General features: G+C 37.3%; 2 protein-coding genes across 3 annotated transcripts; one reads left to right on the top strand and one right to left on the bottom strand.

Moving 5' to 3' along the window:
- The first annotated feature begins 328 nt into the window (after positions 1 to 328).
- bon (tripartite motif-containing protein bonus) lies at positions 329 to 18,147 on the top strand. 2 transcript variants are annotated; one of them, XM_068299202.1, is made up of 10 exons: positions 329 to 1,295; positions 12,662 to 14,036; positions 14,096 to 14,179; positions 14,243 to 14,631; positions 14,698 to 14,824; positions 14,891 to 15,165; positions 15,228 to 15,402; positions 16,003 to 16,339; positions 16,406 to 16,529; positions 16,590 to 18,147. In XM_068299202.1, exons 1-10 carry the CDS (start codon positions 1,014 to 1,016, stop codon positions 16,836 to 16,838), a joined length of 3,417 nt encoding a protein of 1,138 aa, XP_068155303.1. In that variant the 5' UTR covers positions 329 to 1,013; the 3' UTR covers positions 16,839 to 18,147. The 2 variants fall into 2 exon arrangements, with proteins under 2 accessions (XP_068155303.1, XP_068155302.1); XM_068299201.1 differs by having other exon boundaries at positions 330 to 1,295; positions 15,979 to 16,339.
- On the bottom strand, positions 15,252 to 22,058 carry LOC137583994 (meckelin). Its single transcript, XM_068299203.1, has 9 exons — positions 21,786 to 22,058; positions 20,952 to 21,702; positions 20,648 to 20,870; positions 19,406 to 20,583; positions 19,184 to 19,349; positions 19,037 to 19,124; positions 18,814 to 18,977; positions 18,577 to 18,750; positions 15,252 to 15,522 (listed from the first exon to the last, which is right to left on the bottom strand). Exons 1-8 carry the CDS (start codon positions 22,021 to 22,023, stop codon positions 18,670 to 18,672), a joined length of 2,889 nt encoding a protein of 962 aa, XP_068155304.1. The 5' UTR covers positions 22,024 to 22,058; the 3' UTR covers positions 15,252 to 15,522; positions 18,577 to 18,669.
- Between the last annotated feature and the right edge of the window lie 478 nt (positions 22,059 to 22,536).

Genomic DNA, 22,536 nt, shown 5'->3' with positions numbered 1-22,536 from the left:
AAAAAGATTTTTTAAAATAGAAATCCATAAGTCTAGTAGTTATGATCTAATTTAAAAAACGCTAAAAAAATAATTTGTTATTATAGTAACGGAAATTGTTGGGCTCTTTCCTATTACCAGAAACTTTTTTAAAGTTTGTAATCTTAAAAACAATTATCTATAGTAATGAGAAATATAATATATTTTAAATTGGTGAAAATAAAACAATTTAACAATTAAGAAATTAAATTTATAATTAAAAACCGGCGCTGCCACACCTCTAAACTATCGTAGGTGGCAACTCTATTCAGGCGATATTTACTATCGATAGACCAAAATACAAAATGGCCGAACGATAGCTTTGGTGAGAAGCAGCAAGCAAGCAAAAAAAAAGAGAAAAAAAATAGACGCCGTGCGTTTGTGTGTTTCTTCAAAATAATTAATGGCAATAAAACACATAAAATTAATTTGAATAGCGAATAAATAATTGCATACGCATTGTAAAAATGTTACGGGAGTGTTCATAGACCAGTTTAATTAATAGCAAAGTGGATAGCTAAAAGGAAAGTTGTCGACTTCGGTAGCAGCAGCAGAAACAGAGACAAGTAAATTGGTGCAAAACGAAGAGAGAAAATTTTTTTTCGCAAGCAAAGCATAGGCAAGCAAACAGCGTCCGAATTGAAGTCGAAGGTGAAATGAAAATGCAATTAGCATTAAAGGCCAACTGACAAAAATGCCGAAACACAGAAAAAGATAAAACACGCACTTTAAGTGAAAAATAACAAGAGTTGTAAATGTAATTCGTAAAAAAATGCGTGCGTGCGTGTGTGTGTGTGTGTGTTTATAAATGTAAGGGTTCCTACGAGCGAATTGTTGTAGCTTCATCCAATGTATCCGACAACAAAATGTTCTTAATGTGAAACGCAAACAAAAATCAAAATATTTACCGCCTACAACAAAAGAATATACGCCCACATTCAAACCAAAATAACACAAGCAACAACTACATCCACAACAACAACAATAACAAAATCATGGATTTGGATTTGGAGCATTTGAAAAATGATTTTCTGCCTCTACTAGCTGGCATTAAGCAGGAGCAGTTAGATACAGTACCAACAGATGTGTTGGGACTGCCCAGTGGTGGTGGTGGCAGTGCCGGTTCTTCAGGCGGTGGAGGAGCAGGATCAGGTGGAAGTAATGGTGCTGGCAACGGCGGTGGAGCAGCTGCCACAACAGCCACCACTTCAACATCATCGAGCACCTCATCATCATCATCCATGATGGGTAATCCATGCGACAGCGCCGAGAAGAGGGTAAGCTTTAAGGTTAAACTAGGGTGACTACGTTCACCACGTGCTCTCCGGCTTATCACACAGAGTTCGCTCTCAAACCAAATACCACTGCCTTATCTTTTTTCCCATGCCAAACAAATAAACAAATGCCAAAATATATTTCACTTTCTTGCTGATGATGGCCAAGTCTCGTGCCGTAAGCCTCTTGCCCCCTCCAGTAACCCGGTTTTCGTTTCTGGTTTTCAAAAAGATAATGCTACACACAAAACGAGAGAGACAGAGAGCGCGCGCGAGAGAGTTTTGGGGAGAGAACACTTTGACTTGGGAGAAGATGCGTAAAAAAGTCAATCTCCAACGAAAGATCAGCTGCAGCTGCTGTTGCTTTTATTGGTGTGAGTCCGGTGATTGTGTGTATGTGTGAGTGTTTGCTGCCTTTTAGTCGCAATCGCAGTCTCGCTTGAGCGGCTTCAAAACAAAAAGTCTTAAGGAAGAAAAAAAAATACATTTTAAACGTAGTAACCACTCTTGGGCAACTAATGGGCAACAAGGAGCGTATTAATGAAAACCAAAGAGGAATCTATAATTTAATAATTCCCTTCATATGAATTAACAACAACAAGCTCATCTAGCTCATCGTGATCTTATTGTTATAATCATAGACGAAGAAGAGAGGATCATCGCCGTGTATTCTTCGTTCTGTTTAATGTCCAATGACCATTTTAGATTAGAGGTGGACATAATCCGAGACTGTGTTCGGAGACCTCCAATAAGCACTTTTTTAAGAAAGGAAAGACAATGTGTTAAGAATAAATGATTATAATTTTGTGCTCAGGTCCTTATTGAATTTGTTATTTTGATTAAATAAAAATCTAACTTGCTAGATTCAAATAATTAATAATTTAAAAGCAATTAAGTTTTAGCATTTTAAAGAAAGCAGAGTTATTATTTGGTTTAAAAATGGAAGACCTAGAAGCACATTAAATAAATATTACTTCTGAATTTCTTTGAAACTTTTGTTTAAGGGTAATACGTAGTCGTATAGCATTTGACCAAGCATGTGCAAATAAATGTCTAGGCCTCGTTGAGTGTTGGTTTGAAGAGGAAACACTCACGTGTTCATACATATATACATATATGTACATATATTTGGAATACATATGTACATAAATAATGCATACATATGTACATACACGTATATGGAAAGTCCGCGCAATGGGAATGGGAATGACATGCACTCAATTCAGAGCATCCGTCAATCATCCGATCCGTTGCGGGAGGTAGTAGTATGCGCTGATCTTCATCCTCAGATCACTTAAAGATTTTCGACTTCGAGTTCCCAGTTTTTTTGACCTTCAGGTTTTAAGTGAAAAATAAACATCGTTAACACGAAGTCTTGTAAGGTAAATATGGCGAATCAGTGAATAAAATGGCGTTAAATTCAATATACTGATATAGAGTTGATGTATTAACACTTAACGATACCCTAGCTGTTTCGACATGAATTATCGACTATTAAGCTTCCGAAGAAGCGTTCGATATGTAAAGGAACTCATAGAAGATAATGTTTCTCAAGGATTTTTCAATTAATTCGAGTATGTATTTCAAGGGTCTTTTTTAAGTTTTTTTTAAGGTATAATCTCTGGGTTCTTTGTGTTGTGTACGGTAAATACGCATTTGATCATTATTCCTTAAAGAAGGACAATTTTTCGACTGCCTAACTAGTTATTTGAATGTTTTTCTCACTAATGAAAGCTTATTTAATTTGCCAGTAGGATTTTTTTTTGCTTCTGTCTTTAAATTTCGCAACTAAAGTTTAATCCAATATGGTAAATCCATTTTTTACCCCGGAACTTGTTTTCGATTTATGTCATTCCCATGGTAATTGCTTGGCAAGCAAAATCTACATTCCACACACACACACGCATACATACACTATGGTAGTATATTTTACAAAGAAACATTCATTCATATGTGTATGTATGTATATCTAGTTAAGTCTTGTGTGCCTTAAGGTTGTAATTAAAATTTGACACCATAATTAATGGCTAACGAAAATTGACAGTCAGCCATTTTGTTTATTGCGTTTTCTCTTTTGGGCTCCATATTTTCTTCTCTCTTTTGTTTCGTTGAAACGTAAAATTAAATTCCAAGAATTTTTTTTACTTTTAATGATGGGACAATTAAGTTTAATTTCATTTGAATGGGCAAGCAAAAGCAAAATTATATATTTAACTTTAAGATAATATATGGATGGAAGTCAATAAATGCAATTAAGACTAGAAAATACCGTTAGCCGAATTTTCCGATTAGCAGAAGAAGGATGAAAGATGTCAAAACAAATTTAAATTAATGGCAAGAATCTAATACACTTTCAAAGTTTCTGATTAACTTAATTAGATTAGCAAGTGCTTCAGGGTATTCTGTATACAATGCGACCTTTAAAAAGTATTTTGTGTATCTAGGACAATTGGACCCAGGCTTAATTTTTTTTCTTTTATCGAGGGATCTACGGAGAAGTCCCTAAGAACCATATTTTACAGCTAAACTGTTCAAATTTTTTTTTTTCAAGATCGATTTCAATACCCAAAAATTGTCGAGTACACCAAAATCTATACCAAAATTTCTATGTAAAAACCGATGTTTAACCTCTGGGACTAGTCAAACTTCGATGGCCAAGAACGAATATCCCTCCAAAATGCCCGTTTGCTATATAAAACATGTGATCAATAAAACGCTTTCTTAATCCTCTGTAGAAATCTTGTAACCACTCCCTTCATACAACTTGTTGTCTAGAAAAGTAAGCTGCGTATTAAGCGAGGCACAGGTGTACTTTTAACTTTCTGTACACTTTCCACAACTGACTCCTTTAATTACTTTGCTAGGGGGGAGGAGGAGACTGTCTGGTCGGTCGGTTATTGAGCCTTTTTGTAATCCATTTTTGTTATGTGCGTAATTAAAGTTGGCTGCTAGAGCGTATCCGGATCAGTCGAAATATAATAGGAGGCGGTCAGGGAAAGTGGATGATAAGGACGGACCACCTGCTCCTAGGTACGTCATATAAAATATATATGTACATATACATACGTATATGCGGCATATAGGGATTAGGTGCTGTACACAGAAGGACGACATAATCCGATCAAAAAAAGAGGATTATAACGTACAAGCGCACAGAGCAACAGAGAGAGAGAGAGAGACTGAGTGTGGGGAAGAAAAAAAAAACAATAAGGGCAAATGTTGACGCAACTTTAAGTCGAATCAAAGAGAGAAGAGCCATTTGATTCCCATTCTCTCTTCTCCCATCAAAAGTCCTGACTAAACCACACACAAAACAAAGCCTCTGATGCTTTGAAATTCAAATTTATCACGTTCCTGATCCAATTCTACTCAGGCTTACTACCACCTTAAATCGTCGCCATTTTGGAAAAATGTTTATATCCATGTGCGGGGTTGCAGGTGCAGATGGATGTGAGTGTGTGTTTATGCGTTTCTGTTCATGTCATGGCCACCGGGAATGGTAACAACAACAATTGCATCCCAGCGGACACAAAACGAACCGCAAAACCGCAACAGCAGCTAGCAACGTGGCTGCTGCTGTTGCACGGCTTTTGGAGTAAGGCTCCAGAGACCCCGAGACGTAGATGACTTTATCGAACCGTTAAAACCACAGAGACCAATCCCCAATTCCAATCCCAAACCTCAAACCTAGTCTCTATCGTCATCGACATCGTCGTCGTCTGTAGCCAGTCTCTGAGGTTTTCTACTCGTCGATGGCATCAACTCAACTCGGTTCGTTCATTAGTTTGTGGTTTATTCTCTTTTCTTTTTTCATCGTCATCGTCGATGAATATGAATATTTTTTAATATTTAACATTTTAATGATTTCAACAATTTCTTCTTCTGTTCTGGTGGTGAATTTTGTGGAAGCTTAATTCTGTTTTGTTGTGAGTTAATGAAATGAAACTGAAGTTACAATTTTCATAATGATTCGAATTACGTCACAAAGGATCTTGATTTAATTTAATGAATGAGCGCGGACAAATGGACAAATTGATAAATTAACTCTTGAAATTGGTAATTTCTTTAAATTTATACATATGTGGCAACGAATTATACAATTATACAACAAATTCTTTTGCATACAAAAGTCCATAAACAATTGTCTAAGTTTAGGTAATAGTATAGTCCTTGTATATTACAAATAAAATATTTACAATATTGAACAAACATTTTATTTGCAACAAAAGAGGAACAACAAAAAACGGGATATCTGCGGTATCTTTAGAGTTGATATTATCAGTAAGTTAGTAAAATTGTAAATCTCTTTAGATAAGTGCGTTTTTTCTTGATGACAGTACGCTTAAGGGTAAACCCAACTGTTTGATAGTCACACTATATAAACCCCTAATTGCAACTGATAAACCTATTCTATATATTGCTCCATATCTTATCATGCAATGAACCGAATTTATAACCTCACCTGGAATTGAACATAAATTCATAGACTCTAATTTGGGACAAACGTTTTTAACAACTTTTACCTAATGTAAAAGAGAGTAGGGAGTATAAACCCAATCATCATGATGATAATCACGATGATAATGATTGGGTTTATATAAATACTAAATATATATTCACTTGATTAAAATAATATTTATATATTCATAAATGTATCTCATCATGTTTACCTTTCTCTTTGGAGTTTCCCTAATAACATATGTTTAAACAATAAATACATTATACATATACATAGATAAGCCAAGGTTATAATATTAACAAATGATCACAGCTGAATATCCATAAATGTCCAACTTTTGTCTTATCGACTATTGTTTTTTTGTTGTTTTAAAATCAAAGAAAGTACAATCTTAAAATTTAATCATATAGAATGTCCTGCTGCTAGTCGACGATTTTATGATTCTCATTCTCTTTAATTAAGTTTCTAAGAAACAATAAACTTTAGTTTATTTGTCGTCAAGTTATTACCAAGTAGCATTTAATTCTTTTTTATTGTCTGATTCATTGTTATTCGTTGGCCAATTAAAATGAATCATATTTTCTGTTTGGAGCCATAAAATACTAGAAAAAATTCATTTACTTATACTTCAAATGTGTAAACCCAAATGAATTTTTTGTCAATTTTAACTCATTTTTATGGTAAATGTAGAGAGAGAATATACAAAGTGATCCTTATAGATACTTTTATAACAAAAGGAGTAATTGGATTGTTTTTACTATACATTATAGGAAAGGTTAAAAAGGAGAATCTCAGAAGCTGAACCTAATTTAAAATGTCTAAAACCTTTTGTAGGCTTAAGATTTGAAACCTTCTGTATTGAAATCGAGTGGATTATAGTCTTTGCCTTTAATGGATTCCATCGATTTTCACATAAAAATAAAAAGCGAATACTTTTTTCTTTGTTTCTTGCGTGCCATTTACGATTTCCATACAATTAAATCTTTACGACTGTAATGACTGCATGGGATTTCAAATGTAAGGTAAGGTAATCAAGAAAGGAGGAGAAGAAGAGGGTAAGAATAAGAAAAACCCCAAACCGTTACACTGTAGTTGAGTATGAATGCTTCTAGGTGTATTTACATGTAAATCTTGAGTTTTTTTAACCACTGTGTCCACGATTCTTATGTTAATCTCACAATCAAAAACAGATTTTTTTTTCCGCTTTATGGCATCATTATATATAGCAATTTATGTGTATGTGTGTGGTGGGGGTGGTTTATTTTTTTCGAGTTGCTTAAATTGCGTTATGAAATGTTATGTCAGGTCATTAGGGTTTTGTCCATTAGGACGGAGCCACTGCCACGACCACCATCACTTGTCCTGGTCGCCGTTGCTCTCTCTTAACGGAAATGGTAACGACGCTGCCGGATATGTTTCCCGATTACAGTAAAAATGGTCCAAAAAGGAAGGCAACGCCTCGACCCCAATCCCGACTCCGCTCTCTCGCTCCCTCAACTCCCAATATCTATAGATAGATACCTTAGCACAAGTTCTAAAATCCAACATCCAACTCGTTGGCGATTTGAAATTCGTATTTGGCTTTTGAATATTTATATATATTTGTGTTTTCTTTCCTGTATACATACTTATGTATGCGATGGGATGGTATTGCCCCTTGGCCAATGGAGTAGCCATTAATATTTATTAGGAGCACCTTATTCCCTTTCTGAATTAGCATTAGCAGCATCAACTGGTGCAATATTTTTGCCTTCATTTCAGTCTAAAATATTTTCCCACATTATGGCCTTAAAGCGATATTTTTCAGCCATTTTGTCTTTACTAAAATAAGTTAATCGCCGTCGAATTCCTCATAAAATATATCAATTGATTATTATTTTCTCCTGTTGGGTTAGTAAGAAATTTGGGTCTCGAAATGTTCTATTATTTCTTATTAAAATAAGTCTAAGGCGAAGAGTAATGTGCGTAATTCACTTGAGCAATGGAATGAAAATCTCTTATACATACGTATATTTATCGTCATGGTAAAAATATACTTTTAATATCTTTTGAATACTTTATCTACTCGAAGGCATTGCCAATTTGATGAATTCCATTAGAATTAATGAACGTTGAAGGACCATAACGGAGCGTAGCTAAATTGAATTATTCTTTGTGTGTGTTTCCAATGGAAACGTAACAAATGAATTTACCCAAATGGGCAAAATCAGAATTAATTTGATTAATTAAGTTTATAGTAAATTATGAAAGAAGCAAAAAAAAGTATTTTACATACATAAATAAATTGACAAAGATAGCAAAAATATGAAACACACAACCAAGAAAAGAGAGAAAATCAATTTCAATAAATCTGATGCAATGTGCAATGTGCAATGTGTCCTTACCAGAGAATGCAATTTATTTTAGCCTTTGCGGTGTCTACGGCCTGTCCAAAAACTTCAAAGGACATTGTATGCATGTGTGAGTGCGTGTGCATGTGTGTGTCATCATCTGTTTTTGAATTTTGCGAAATATTCGAATAAACAAACGTTACGGCCTGCAGTTTGAAATGTGAAGAAAGGACCGACAACCATCGACCACCCAGAAGCTACCAGAAACTAGCAAATTCAACAACAACATCAACAATAGAAATGGCCACCCACTGTCCGTCCAGTAGGATATCTGATACACACACAGATGTCGACATGATGCATGCCTCTCATTTTGCACTGATTTATGGCCAATAGGTCAATGGGAGGTTGCAACAACAGAAATTTACAGAAATTCAAACTGAATGACTGCTAGTCATCAAAACATGCAAAATATTTCTCATATTCATTAGTGCCCTTAATTGGGATTTTTAGAAATATAACTCTAAGGATTCGCAGTCATTTATTGTAATTGGATTATTTTGCTTTCGCAAATGGTTAGAGAAAGGACGACTGTAAAATAATCAAAAAATCAAATTGAAACGACTCCCAATTACCTGTTATATATTGTCATTATCAACATCATCGTCATGAACAGTAACAACAAAGTTACATTAACTTAAAATGGATTTATGCATAAAGTGGAAAGTGGGGTGGTGGGTGGTGGGTAGATGAGAAGGCAACTTTTATCATGCTTTACAGATTCACTTTAATTGGATTCTCCACAATACTTGATTGCCTTATAATGGAATTCATTGTTGAAAAATTCCATCATTGTGGAGTGGGGTTTGTATAAAGGGGGGCCTCTTTCTGATACCAACTGAGATTCTGTCCCCTAAGCTGCCCTTTATTTAAATATTAAAATAAGTCTGTTTAATCAAATTTAATATCTACATACATATATAATATATTCTTGACATTTTTAAGATGACTTGACTCTTGTATAAAATAAATTTGACAATGAGTAATCCCTCCCGACTTTGTACAAGTCTCTAGAAGTTAAGCCAAAAGTTGTAATTTTCTGATCCAACATGTCGCAATATTTGCAGTGTTTTTTTCTACATATAAGGGCGTAAATCATAACTTGGAAATTTTAAAGAATTAATACGTTATTCAAGTAGAAATTGATAATAGAATGAAAGAAAAAAATCGAGATAAGCAAATCACTTGGTAACAAAATTTTTAAACTTTAACCCTTTCTTTTGAAATTATTTTCGTTGTATACTAGGAAAAAAAGAGATAAGATTAATTTACAATTGGAAATAATTTCTTTCTATTTGGTACCATTCATTTTTCCTGTTGAAGTTTCAAGGAATAATGCGTCATTTTAAAAAATGTTATCCAATTTGTAACAACAGAAAAGGAAAGGATGAGCGTAGAAGCGGATGAAAGTTGGTAATAAAATACGATTGTAGAACTTCTTTCATTTCATTTTCGTAATAAAGTTTTGTCAGTTTCGTTTTTTTGCTTTTCATGATGTGTATGTGTGTGTGCGTGTGTTTGACTAACGAGAGAAACTTTTTGCACTTGATTCGCATCAAACAAAATTTGAAATGAAATGATGAAAAGCCTTTTAAAGGCTTCCTCCCATCTAGCAACTGCTAACATCCTGAAACACACTCTGAGAGTGTGTAGTGAGAGGCATACATAAATGGAGAAAGGCATGAGAAAACTTATTACTGAATTACTTTTATCAAAATTACATCAATCATAAATGCACTCACTCATTCATTCAATCACATTTGTTGAGCTTCGCATTGCGGCTTTTAGTTGGCTCCTTGTTTTGTTGGTTGCTGAGAGGAACAGAGAGAGAGAGAGAGTTGAAAGTCCTTTTTTGAAATTGAAATTGATTTAGAAGGAAAACAGCAACATTTTGCCATGTCATACAACAACAAAGAGGGGGAGGAAACTTTGCAAATTTAAAACATATTTTAATGAGAAAACAATCTCAAAAAAAAAAAAGAAACAAGAAAAATTAAAGAGAAACTAAATTTATATAAGCAAAGAATTTTAAGAAAAAATTTAATTATAAAAACTTTTTAAAATTTAGTTTACTTTCTTAAAATTTCTCTTAATATGATTAAGTTGAAAAGAAATTTAATTTTAGCACTTCTTTTTGATGCAGTCTTCAGGAAGAAACTTTTCTTTCAGACCATAAAATACTCTACATGATCGGACTTCGTTCATTATTCCAATCATGCTTAAAATACAACAACAAGAAAGATTTTTATTAGAAAATGTCTTCAGCACACTTTGGAATTTAGCTTAGCTTAATTTTGGCTTTAAATATTTATCCAAGTCATTGACATTTTCTTTTATTCCTTGGTATTTGTAAATGTGTTTAAAGACAGTTTTCTTTCCTTTCTTTCTTTTACTGAGGGTCTTTAAGACATACTTTTACTAGGGCATTTTGGTTTTTCTTCATTGAAAATTCTATTAATTTGAATTACTTGCAAAAAAATAAATGAAAAAGAAACAAAGAAAACCAAATTCCTGAAAATCTTGACACATGTTCGTCTTCGTTTACCCTGGGCAGTGCTGCGGGTATTACCAACAAAATGAATCCCACACAGAAAATGAACAAATAAACGAGTTTGCTACCCGCTTTCAGTTGCGTCAAGTCACATTTCAATGTGATTGAAAACATGGGGGTAGTAGCTAGTACCAGCACTAGCAGCTGGTTTTTCGCCTCAAAAAAAAATGTTTAATGGCATACCAGGCTAACAACAGAAGAGTCGAGTCTTGAGCAACTTTAAGTGGGTTGCGTCCGATCCGAAACGAACCGAACCGTATATGCATATATATATATATATATATATATCGAGCCGAAAGCCCGATCCGAAGACAACATGTACTATACGAACACTATATAGTGTTGTTTGGGTGGTAGCCAACCTCGTTTTGGAGGTCGTGGGGGGAACGACCATGATGATACATTATGATGAATGGCTTTCAAGTGGGACGAACGTGGCTTCTTGTGGAGAGTTGAGCGAGCGTCCCGTTTACCCTCATCCGCCCGCCATTTGAGATGTCTATGTGTCTGTATATAAATATGTAGAATATCTATATACACTCACATAATTGTACATAGATGTTTACCGCATGATTTATGAGAGTGCGCGAGCGCTGAGGCGTTTCGAAAGTTGGCAAAACCAGCACATATGAGCAAGGCTAAAAGATGAAAAAACTTTCTCCTCTGGGCCACTTGTGACGTCAGCAGTAAATCAGCAGCAGCAACAGCGAAAGAAGAAGAAGATGGATCGCCGGATCGAGCAGACAACACTGAGATCCCCGAAATGAAAAAAGTAGTTTACATTGCAATTTAATTTGCATTTGTTTTGTCCAAAAATGGCCGGCATGAATGAGATTCTGGCCCGACCAAAAGAAGCATTCATCAATGTCCAGGGCGCTTCCGTTGCTACACAAGCACTCACATACACACACACACACATAGACAGGCAGATACATTCGCATACCAATGCAGTATAATCTTTATCGAGCACAAACATAATCAATCAATTGGATTTATGTGTTCCAACTCAAGATAAAACTAATCAATCTTTGCCCCAACGACGACATTGTAGTCCCATACATATAGTAACATAGCTTGGCATCCCCAATCTCCACTCCGTTTGCAGCTTCCACATAAGTGAGCGAATGTAATTTAACTGCTGCTGCTGATGCTGCTGCTTATTTATTTGCTGTCTCTGGAAAGTTACTGCAATTAATTAAAAAGGAGTTGACATTGAAAGATCTCAGTTGAAGTATTGTAATTTCCGCTTAAGATAATATGAAAAGCCCTTGAAATAGATTATCCATGCTTGAGTGGAATTTAATTTCACTAATCTTTAATGAACTGTAAAACTATAAGCCTTATCAAAGAGAAGGGATTTAATGGTGGGGGTTATGATCCTCTTAAGTGGAATTTCGATTGTTTTAGGACAAGAAAAATAGAAACAGAAATATAAATTTACTTTTTCTTCTTCAAAAATAAAATATTTTAACTGGATTTTTTATACAGAAGAAACTCAACTCATTGGTTAGCTTTATTCTATAATTTTAAGTTTATTACGACAAGTAAAATATTATAATTTTATAGCATTCATGGCTTTGGCTTCCATTTTGTTAGGCAATTTGAAGTGAAATTCAAACGTCAAACGTTGATATTTTCCCTGAGATTAGATAAGATAAGATGTCGACTCTTTACATCAATCACTCGAGGTGAAAGTATAATATGATGATGACTATGATTATGAAAATTTTCCAATTGGCGGCCATTTTGTGCTATTTATTCCTATAAAACTAATAAATATTATCAACAATAAATGATGTCGATATTTTCCATAAGATTAGATAAGATAAGAACCACTCAATCAATCAAAATGCTGTCGAAGTAAATAGTGCCCTGAATTGAAATGAAAGAAGATAAGATAGGGTTAAGTCCCATTTGCATCCAAGATTTTGTTTACTAATTTATTTCAATCTATAATCTCTTTTCTCAGTCGGGATCAAATTCATCCGCCTCAGCAAAATTTACATTGTTCAAATGTGTATACTGTGCCCAGCTATTGGGTTCGAATGATAGACCGAAACTCTTAGAATGTCTACACGTAGCTTGTTCGCAATGTGTGAGCACAAAATTTTCCGAGTTGGATCGTTCACTTCCGCCACTGATACACTGTCCAGTGTGTGATAATGCCTCACAAAACGAATATATTATTGATAATCAGTTCCTGATCGAGCAATGTGCATCGGGCGATAGCGGAGAGGGCAATGGAGGATCGCCAGAAGGTCAAAAGAGCTCTGCATCGGCAAATATACAATGTAGCAGTTGCTCGGATGGAGCTGTGGCTACATCCTGGTGTGTAGATTGCTCGGAATATATTTGCGATAGTTGTGTACAGGCACATCAACGGCTCAAGATCACCAAGGATCACACGATCAAGCCAAAGGATGAGGCCAACAATGAACAGTTGGCCGGTACAGCCGGTGTGGACAAGTTGCACATGTGCCAGCTGCATACTCAGGAGAAACTCTCATTATTCTGCGAGACATGTGATAAACTGACATGTCGAGATTGTCAATTGAGTGATCATCGCGATCACAAATATAAATTTGCTCATGAGATTGCCACAGAATCGCGTCAAGCATTGTCCACATTGGTCTCTGAGATTAACTACAAGCGCTTCCTACTGTCATCGGCTACCAAAGTGATTGACGATCGCCAACAGCTAATACACGATAAGAAAAAGGATCTAATTAAAGAAATTACCGCAATGGTAGTAAAAATTACCAATACGGTCAATATGCGTGGCAAACAATTGGTCATGCGGCTAAATGAAGTGTGTGACAGCAAACTGAAGGTTCTCGTTGAGAAAAAGGAAACCCTGCAGCTTCTATCTGATAACACGGATCATTGCATTGAATTTATGCAGAATGCTTTGGAAAAGGGCAGCGACTTTGCCATTCTCTCGAGCAAAAAATCACTTATACGTCATCTCCAGAAATTGAAATGTCAGCGAGCGGACATACCCAATCCTGAGATACCAGTACGCATACAGGTGCAGCTGAATCAAGTGGCCGATCTGCAGAAGGTAATCTCTCAACTTGGTATTGTGATTGTGGATGGCAAACCATATCCCCCAGCACCGTCACCCAATGGAACAACGCAGCCGCCGCCGCGTCAACCTCCAAGTCCGAATATGGCGCCACCATTACGTCCTGGTTTGCCGCCCGGAATGCCAGCCGGATTGTCACCAAATGGACCGCCGGTTAATTTTGGGCCTCAGAATGGTCCGCCCATGTACAGTAATCCTGGTGGTCAACCGCAGTATAATAATCTCTCGCTGGGTCGCTCATTTCCCGGTGATGGGCCAGGTAAGGCAACAACAATTTACACTCCCAGTGAAACTTGTTCATTTCTTGTCTGGTTTTAGTTCGATTTGGTGGCATGCCTCCTGTGGGCATGCAACGGCAAGGCCAGCCTCATGTTAGCTCCTCAACACATCCGCAAAATATGGGTAAGTTTGAAAAGAACTAATTACTCTGATCTTGTTTTTATGTGGCATTTTATTGCATTTCAGACATTAGTCTGCGTGGCCTGCTGAATAATCAGGCGGCGCAGAGTCCCAATGCTCATATGGCCTTTAATGGACCTCCCAGCTATCCAGGTGGACCGCAGGGTGCACCATCTCCTGCACATCAGCAAATGGGACCTCAGATGCGACCACATTTTCTGTCCAGTCAGCAATCGGGGTTTTCCCAGGGAGGTGGTGGCCAGGGCGGCGGTCCACGCGATGCCAGCTTCATGAGTAGCAATGCCCGATTTCAGTCTCAGTATCAACGCATGGCAAGCCATGCCCAACAACAGGCAGCAGCGGCTGCCATGGCCGGAGCAGCTGGCGGCGGGGGACAAATACCATCGCCGGGTTCCATGCAGCGGCCACCAATGATGCCAAACCCTATGCAGAATGTAAGAATATATATAATTAGAGTTCGTGCTTCTATATATATTTAATTGGTCCAACTCTTATTGCAGTCGATGGGGTTTCATGGGAGCCAGCCTGGTTTTAATACCGGGCCACCTCAGACATCACCTCAACTAAGCGCCAGCATGCACAGTCTTGCCAAATGGCACATACCTCAATCGGCCCAGCAGTCGAGCTGTAAGTTGACACACACCCAAACACACATCTGTTCCCGATGGTTTATTGATATTCTGAATTTTGCAGTGTGCCAACAGCAAGGACCTCTCTTGCCATTTGCCAATGGCCGCCAGACATCGGAAAACTTTAAAATCTCATTAAAATCTCCCAATACATTGAAGAATAGTACGCCGCCTGGTTTAAGCATTGGCAGCGGACCGAATCATTCTGGCAACGGGGGCAATGGATCAATTGCTTCGCCGCAGTTAAATGCTGCCGCTTTGGGTCTGGGACCAGCCGTTTCAATATTACCGAATGTAACCTCAACTAATCCAAAGACTCCCAGCCCTAGCACTCATGAGGTAAAAACACAACAAGTCGACAACAATTTTGGTGTTAAATCAATTTATATATTATCTTATAGAATACCAAGGATTTTACTGAACCCATTGATAAGGTGCGCGATGATTCCATTAATGATCTAATAGCCACCATAGCCAAATTGGACTCAAATGGCGTTCAAGTGTTGCCGGAAGGTCGGACAAAGACAACTTCTCCGCAGGTGCATAGCTCAACGGACCTGTCCAATACCCAAGAAGGTGAGTGTCCCCCAACGATAAGAGGCCAAAAAATTGTTTTGTTTTTGACCATTTTGGCTATATTTCGAAATCTGTGTGAAGGGCGGCGGTGTGGCGGATGGTGTTGTAGTTAGCGAATCTCTAGTAAATATTTTAAGGAGTTACACAATATATAAATTAGTCTAAAAAAGACAATAAAAAACGGTGTAACTGCTTGAGAATTATAAATATATGCTTTAGATGAGATCAGTGCTTTTTACTTTTACTTGCCTACAAACCTATTGCCAATTTTTAAAACAAAATTCTTATATAACTTTGCTTTCTTTACTTCTATTTTCAAAATCCAAATTGAAACGCGAAAATAAAAATCAAAAATCATGTCAAATAAATTACTAACCAATAAAATTCAAATATCGACACACACACAAACACACGTACACACATTTACACACACACTGACAACGAAATACGCCCAAAAACAAACACAAACAAAACAAAATAATTAATATTTAAAATATAAAAAAAAACTCATACACTACTCTCTAAAAAACAAAAAAAAAAATCATTGAATGCGAAACACTAAACTAATAATATCAGTTAATAATAAAAACGAACAAAAAGATGACCCTAATGAGGATTGGTGCGCCGTTTGTCTGGATGGTGGCGAGCTAATGTGCTGCGACAAATGCCCCAAGGTATTCCATCAGAATTGTCACATACCCGCGATCAGCTCACTACCCGACGAAAGTGAGAGTTGGCAATGTCTGTTGTGTGTTAATCTCAAGGAGCTGACCAAGTCGGAGAGCAACGACAAGGTCTCACAGGGTGAGCTAAGCAGCCTGGAGTTGAGGATATTGCAACGTATATGCCTGGAATTGTATTGCCAATACGAGCAGAGTCTCAATTTTCGTGAACCCGAATCACCGGCAAATACATCGTATTATGAAATCGTATCCAGGTAGGTTTCCTCCATATCCGTCCATCATTAAAGCCTTTAACGTTTACCAATTTTCTGCCTTACTAGTCCTATGTCACTGGATGTGATACGCACGCGTCTGGATCCTTCCAGTCCAAATCATTATAAGGATATTGCCGGCTTTGTAACCGATGTTCGCTTGATTTTCTCCAACACATATCTCTTTTATCAGGTAAACGAATTGAAGATTCTATTTTATACTTATGTCTGATGTGGGATTTTTGTTTTCAAGGAGGACACCAAGACCTACTCAAATGCCAAATATCTGGAGAACTTCTTTGAGGAACAATTAGCTAAATGGTTACCTAATTTTGAGAAGAAGCAAGGCAAGACGACAAGCGCTTCGACATCACCTGCTCTATTAACAGCAGCAGCTTCACCCATCGAAAATGGACGTAAGAGTTGCGGTTCTGCCTCGCTTGGGGATAATGATGGCTCCAGTTTGCCGGCAAAGCGCGCTCGACGCACAATGCATGAATAGGAGGAACTTTTGCCCGATGAGAAGGGCACGAAGGAGCAAACGGAGCCAGAAGAGCCAGAACCAAAAGAAAGGCCACAATCAGAGCAGCTTATGTCCGAACATTTAGATTCAGCTCAGCTGGAATCGGAATTTGCTTCAGAATTGGAGCAGCTTGAGATGCCACAACGACCTCGTAGCCTGGGTAGCAATGTCATCCAAGAGAATGCCGACTATGTGCTTCAATTGCTGCATGCCTATGCAGCCGCTTTTGGTCTATAGGAGGAGACATTGATGTATACGGTCACAAACGAATTATCATAGTGTATATTATTCTTTTTATTATTATTATTTTTTTTTCCTCCCCATATTGATCGGTTTAATGATATATATAATACCAGCCAATCCATGTAGAATCGAACAAAGAAGAAACTCTAGGTATATCAGATTAAGGTTAGTATTTAATTGTCCTCAAGTGTAAATAGCCAATCAAGTCATTTGATATGATTTCTTATTTGTAAGTGAAAAGAGATAACTGATTGTGAGAGAAGTGAGAAGTGAAATTGGAATATACATATAATTTTAGTTAAAATCTAAGTGTTGAACATGCATAATACATACATATACATATAGATATATATACCATGCTAGAGATTAAATCTAATTCTAAGTGTTTACGTTCGATTGCGTTCTGTCTAACCGTTTTTGATTGACCACCCCATCGTCTATGTTGGAGTTGTATTTACTTTTGTGATAGCAAAAAACAATAAGATGAACAAATTATTTACTAAATATCGATTTTTATCTCCCATTTACTCAACTCCATTTTGTCATTTATTTCGAATTTTTGCTATGTTTCTCTGTGACTGTGTTCCAAGTACAGATAAACTGGCAACTCTTCATCCCCCATGGCATACATATAATATATATATAGGCAAACCCCAGAACAGCATACATTCGTATATTTATGTATACATATAAACACATAAGAGAAGACACTTGTAATAAGATGCATTCTAGCTTCGTAAGTGCACACACTCATACATGAACATAAAATCGAATCAAACAGCCGCATAAAATTTACGATTAAGCATTAGAATTCAATGTTTCAATGTTGTACGTTTGACGTTTTAGGATATACGAGCATTATTTAAAAAGGAACTCTACTGCAGCTAAACAGTAGACAGTTGCCAAACATATAAATCAGTCCACGCAAGTGATGTATATATGAATATCTCTAACCAATCAATCACACACACGCACACACTGACACACCTACATATGCATATAAATAAACAGCAAACCGTTTTCAAGTAGATTTTGTACACAAAAATATCAAACTAAAATATCGAATTGTAAACTCAAAACGAAACTTTAAACCAAATTCGTCATGGTGAATAAAATTCATAAATCAACAAAAATAATATTTGCTGCTACTCCTATTAATGATGCCACATACAAAATGAAATAGAATCGAAAGAAATTATAATTAAAAGTCGATATACCTATATATATGAATACATATATTCCAATACGAAATAGATGTGTGCTATCCAAATGAAACTATTGCGAGCAAGTTAGAAATAAAAAAGATATATAAATATAAACAAATCAAATCAAACAAAACTAAAATCATCAAGATGTTGAATGTGAAATTATAGAAATTATTTTATCTGTTTTGCTAGCATTTAAGTTTTATGGTAACTAAAAGAAAAAAACACACAAAAAGAATACTAATATAAATGTATGTACTACTACTTACTATCAAATGAATCATAATATAAAATAAAACGACCGATAAAAACTAAATATCAAAAAACCCATCATCTCGCATATATTGCTCTTCCATGCGTTGCTACAACAGGAAACGCTCGTCGATAAGAGTTTTGCGGGAAACATTGCGGCGCACCCAAAAACGAAAGATATGACGAAGCAGCTGCAAATGGAATTTAATTAGCCAACCGGAAACAGGAAATGATGATTGTCTTTAATTATTTACCATATTAAAACCACAGGCGACAGCCGCAGATATCAGTAAATTGCCAGACAATAGGAATAGAGACAATAATATGAGAATTTCCAGTACAAAAATATCCATATGATTGCCCAGTAAAAGCATGCGAGAAAAACTATACGAGTCATCTATATAAAAAGTGCCCTTATCTGGAAAATAACCAAGTCTTATTACACTTTATATTGTAAGAATGTTCATCATATCCTACTTTCGGTCAGATAATTTTCTATTTCACAATTAAGGAGCTTTTCCGCAAGTGACTTCTCTTTGATAATATAGTCCATATCCTTGATGGCCTAGGAATTGTGTAAATATTATGTTTGAAAGAAGTTTTCATATATTAAAACCTACTTACATGATCGATAAAGACGCAAAAGAAACGATTCACACTGGCATAGGCTATGGAAGTGCGTTCGACTTGACCATCTATACTGGGTATATCCTTCTGGTATAGTAAAGTCTGTGACATACTGCCATGGGCACTGCGTTGGAAAGGCAATAGCAGTCGATCCAAGTAGATGCTGTTTACAATTAGACATTACATTTATTTCAAAAGTATTGTTATCCTTCAACTAACCGGAGATTTCTTGGCGGCAAGATGACATAAGATTGCTTGTCAGAGTCCATGAGTAATCCACGTCGACCACACATATTCTGAGCTTCTCGCTGAAGTTGCAGAATCATGGAAGACATATCCGTATCGGCGAAACCATGAGGCGATCGGCCATGTATATAATAGCCAAAGCCTGGTTCTCTTAGTGTAAAAAGCGAAATATTCGCCAAACTGCATAGATCAATGAATTTTTGTAGAGGATTTCCAACGAACAGGCGCTGAGTGAATAGTTGCAAAAGATAAGCAATTAGATAGCTGACGGAGATTAGGCAGCAACGCAAGGCAAGGTCCTTATGAGTGTAGCGATCCAATAGCTGATAGGCAGCAATAACTACTACAATTTGAACCAAACTGGAATACTTTTGGGCCACGCTAAGACGTATCCAGGCATTGGCCGTGAAGAGTACTCGCCAAGCGGAGACACTGCTTTCGGCCACAAAGGTACGCACACTGGAGCACAGCGAGGAACTGTCCAGATTTAGGCGCTGACCTTCGCAACTGCTTCGTGGCCGTTCCCAGTCGATGAGGAAAAGTTCCAGCTGACTGCAGCGCCAAAGGTGTACACCTAGATACAGAAATTGCAACCAGAAGGCAATATAGATGAGCAGCTTGAGGGTGCGTAGACTCGTAGCTTGTAGCAGTAGCATCAATAGCACTGTGGCCAATAGAGCCCATGCCACATTGGTGGCCAATTCGAGAAGAAACTCCAAAATATTACTGATCTGACAGCATTCTGATTGCCGGCGACGTCGTATATTTTGGAAACGAAAAACTGCAGCAAAGAAAGCCACCAGCAAAAACATGGGTAAAGCTATTTCCAATATCACCCAATCCCAGCTTCGTTGCAAGCGTTCGTAGCTCAGTTTTAACTGAAAGGGAAAGCTTTGCGCCAGCGACACATTGCCCCCGGTCAGCTCGATCAGGCGATACCGTACTCTTATCAAAGGCAAACCCACTCTCTGATCCTCCTCTACAGTGTAGTGTAGTTCCAAGTGTTCTATGTATCGTATGGATCGATACAATTGCAACTTGTGGGCATCTTCGTAGCGATTCAAAACAGACTGCTGCTGATGACTATTAGTGGGCACAGTTGAAATCATTTGGAAACGTTTAACCAATTGCCATTCATCGCGTTGCTCTCGCTTAAAGGAAAGAAGCCACATTAAATTGAAAGTCCTTCAAGAATAATCGCATTTCCCTTCTTACCTGATTTTCGGGCGTAAGATTCTCTATGAGTACGGGCAACTGATGTAGTAGAAATTGCCAATTACTGGTAAAGTTTAGATAAACCGAAAGAAAATTATCATTGCCTTGTTGACCAGCTAGATCGATAAGTTCCTCCAGTGTCAAGTGGCAGGACACGTCTGATTGCTTTTGGCCATATCGTAGATTTGGTGCTGGTTGTTGGCACAGATTAACATGCTCCAGACTAAAGAAATCGTGTGATAAAGTTCAATGCAGCATAATCTATATTATATATAAATATATATTACTATGTTATATTTTATACCTGAAGGTTCCCCAACGTTTTAGACTGCCGGCCAAATTGTAGGTGGTGCTAAATAGTTGCAGCTCATGCACATTGCTACGTTGAAGGGTTTTGGATAACAAATCCCTGGTGGCTTTGCCCTTTTTGTAGAAAAGAAACGGTTGCAGGGAACGCAATTGCTCTCCCGAATGGGCATATTTCATGACAACATCCGACATTTGGGTGAGAATAAATGGGCTACATGGGGAATGTTTATCCGGTGAAAAATGTGACAGTACACAGAGATTGGCCAGCTGCTGACAAGCTGTGGTATTCCTCAGGGCCAGGCAAAAGAAAGCCACGAATTTTAACTCGCCAAAATTATGAGCGATGTTGCTATTTAGACCCGGCTTTGAATTGGTCGTAGATTGCCAAAAGGAATTATAATGCAAATATGGACGTAGCAGGACATTAGCCAAACAATAGCCTTGATATTGATAGTTGTACACGAGATCACAGCTGTGACAATCACTAATATTGCTATCTGGATGAACGCTGGTCGTCAGGACAATGCCCACAATCATCGGATGAATAGGCAATTGTCTAAGATATGCCGAAGTGGAGTTTAAATATCGGAAGCTGCAGGAATTCGCTGGCCTAGGTTGTGGTAGCCAAACGGATGTGCAGTTTTCCGTTCGATCAGTTAATGTGGAGCATATCTCATCACAATTGGGCCACAATTTTCCCTTCTCATAGATAGAGATATGGCTGCTTGGGCATTGGCAGGAGAATTCTTTAGAGAAAAAAGAGAGACATGGAGGGGGTACCCTACCTCTTAGCACCCTAGAATTTTGTTTAATCAATAGATATACTTACTATCCGCAGTGGGTTGCAGTTTTTCCACATCACCAGCCTCATTGCAGGGCATACAATCGAAATAGTTTAAATTGTAGTAGTTGTCATTTTTAAGGCACTGTGAGGGATTTTGAAATCTAAATGTATGTGTCGTTTGCTGTGTCACTGTGCATTTGCCAATTTTTAAGAATATAAAAGTCCAGAGCAATAGGAAGAATCTGGTTTTCAAAGGGAAGCACATAGTTCCACAAATTTTCATTCTAGCTCACCAAAACTCAATCGGCAACTGACTGAGTTTAGCCTGAAGTGGATTGCAGTTGCAGGCATATAACACTCAGTCAGGCCATGCCATGGCATGGGGACAGTAGGCAAGTAAACAAATTTCCATCCAGTTCCATATCCTTTATTGTTTGCCAAAAGTTGCTATAGCTACCCACAACCCTCAAGATCCGGTATAGACGGCAGCCACGCATTTAGTACGATTATTATAATATGTGGAGTGAGGTCGGCTCGCTGGCACAAGGACCTGAAGGCAGGTGGTCCACTTGTTCGTGCTGGTCAACCACTTTTACCGCATTTTGGTGTGGGTTAAGCGAACCGTCACTTGTTACGCCTCAGCATATCGTGTGCCCTTTCCATTGTGGTTGTATTTACTTCGCTCATTTAGAATTCGCGTGTTGCAAAATAATGATGAAGAAAATGATTTATTTTAGGAAAATTCTATTTGAGATTTCTTAATGGAAGTTTTGTTACCATGGCCGTCGGCTATGCA

Source organism: Drosophila tropicalis, unplaced genomic scaffold (genome assembly GCF_018151085.1).
Source record: "Drosophila tropicalis isolate 14030-0801.00 unplaced genomic scaffold, ASM1815108v1 contig_878, whole genome shotgun sequence".
Lineage (NCBI taxonomy): Eukaryota > Metazoa > Arthropoda > Insecta > Diptera > Drosophilidae > Drosophila > Drosophila tropicalis.
The sequence above is the reverse complement of the archived record's forward strand: the minus strand, read 5'-3'. Positions and strand labels throughout refer to the sequence as shown.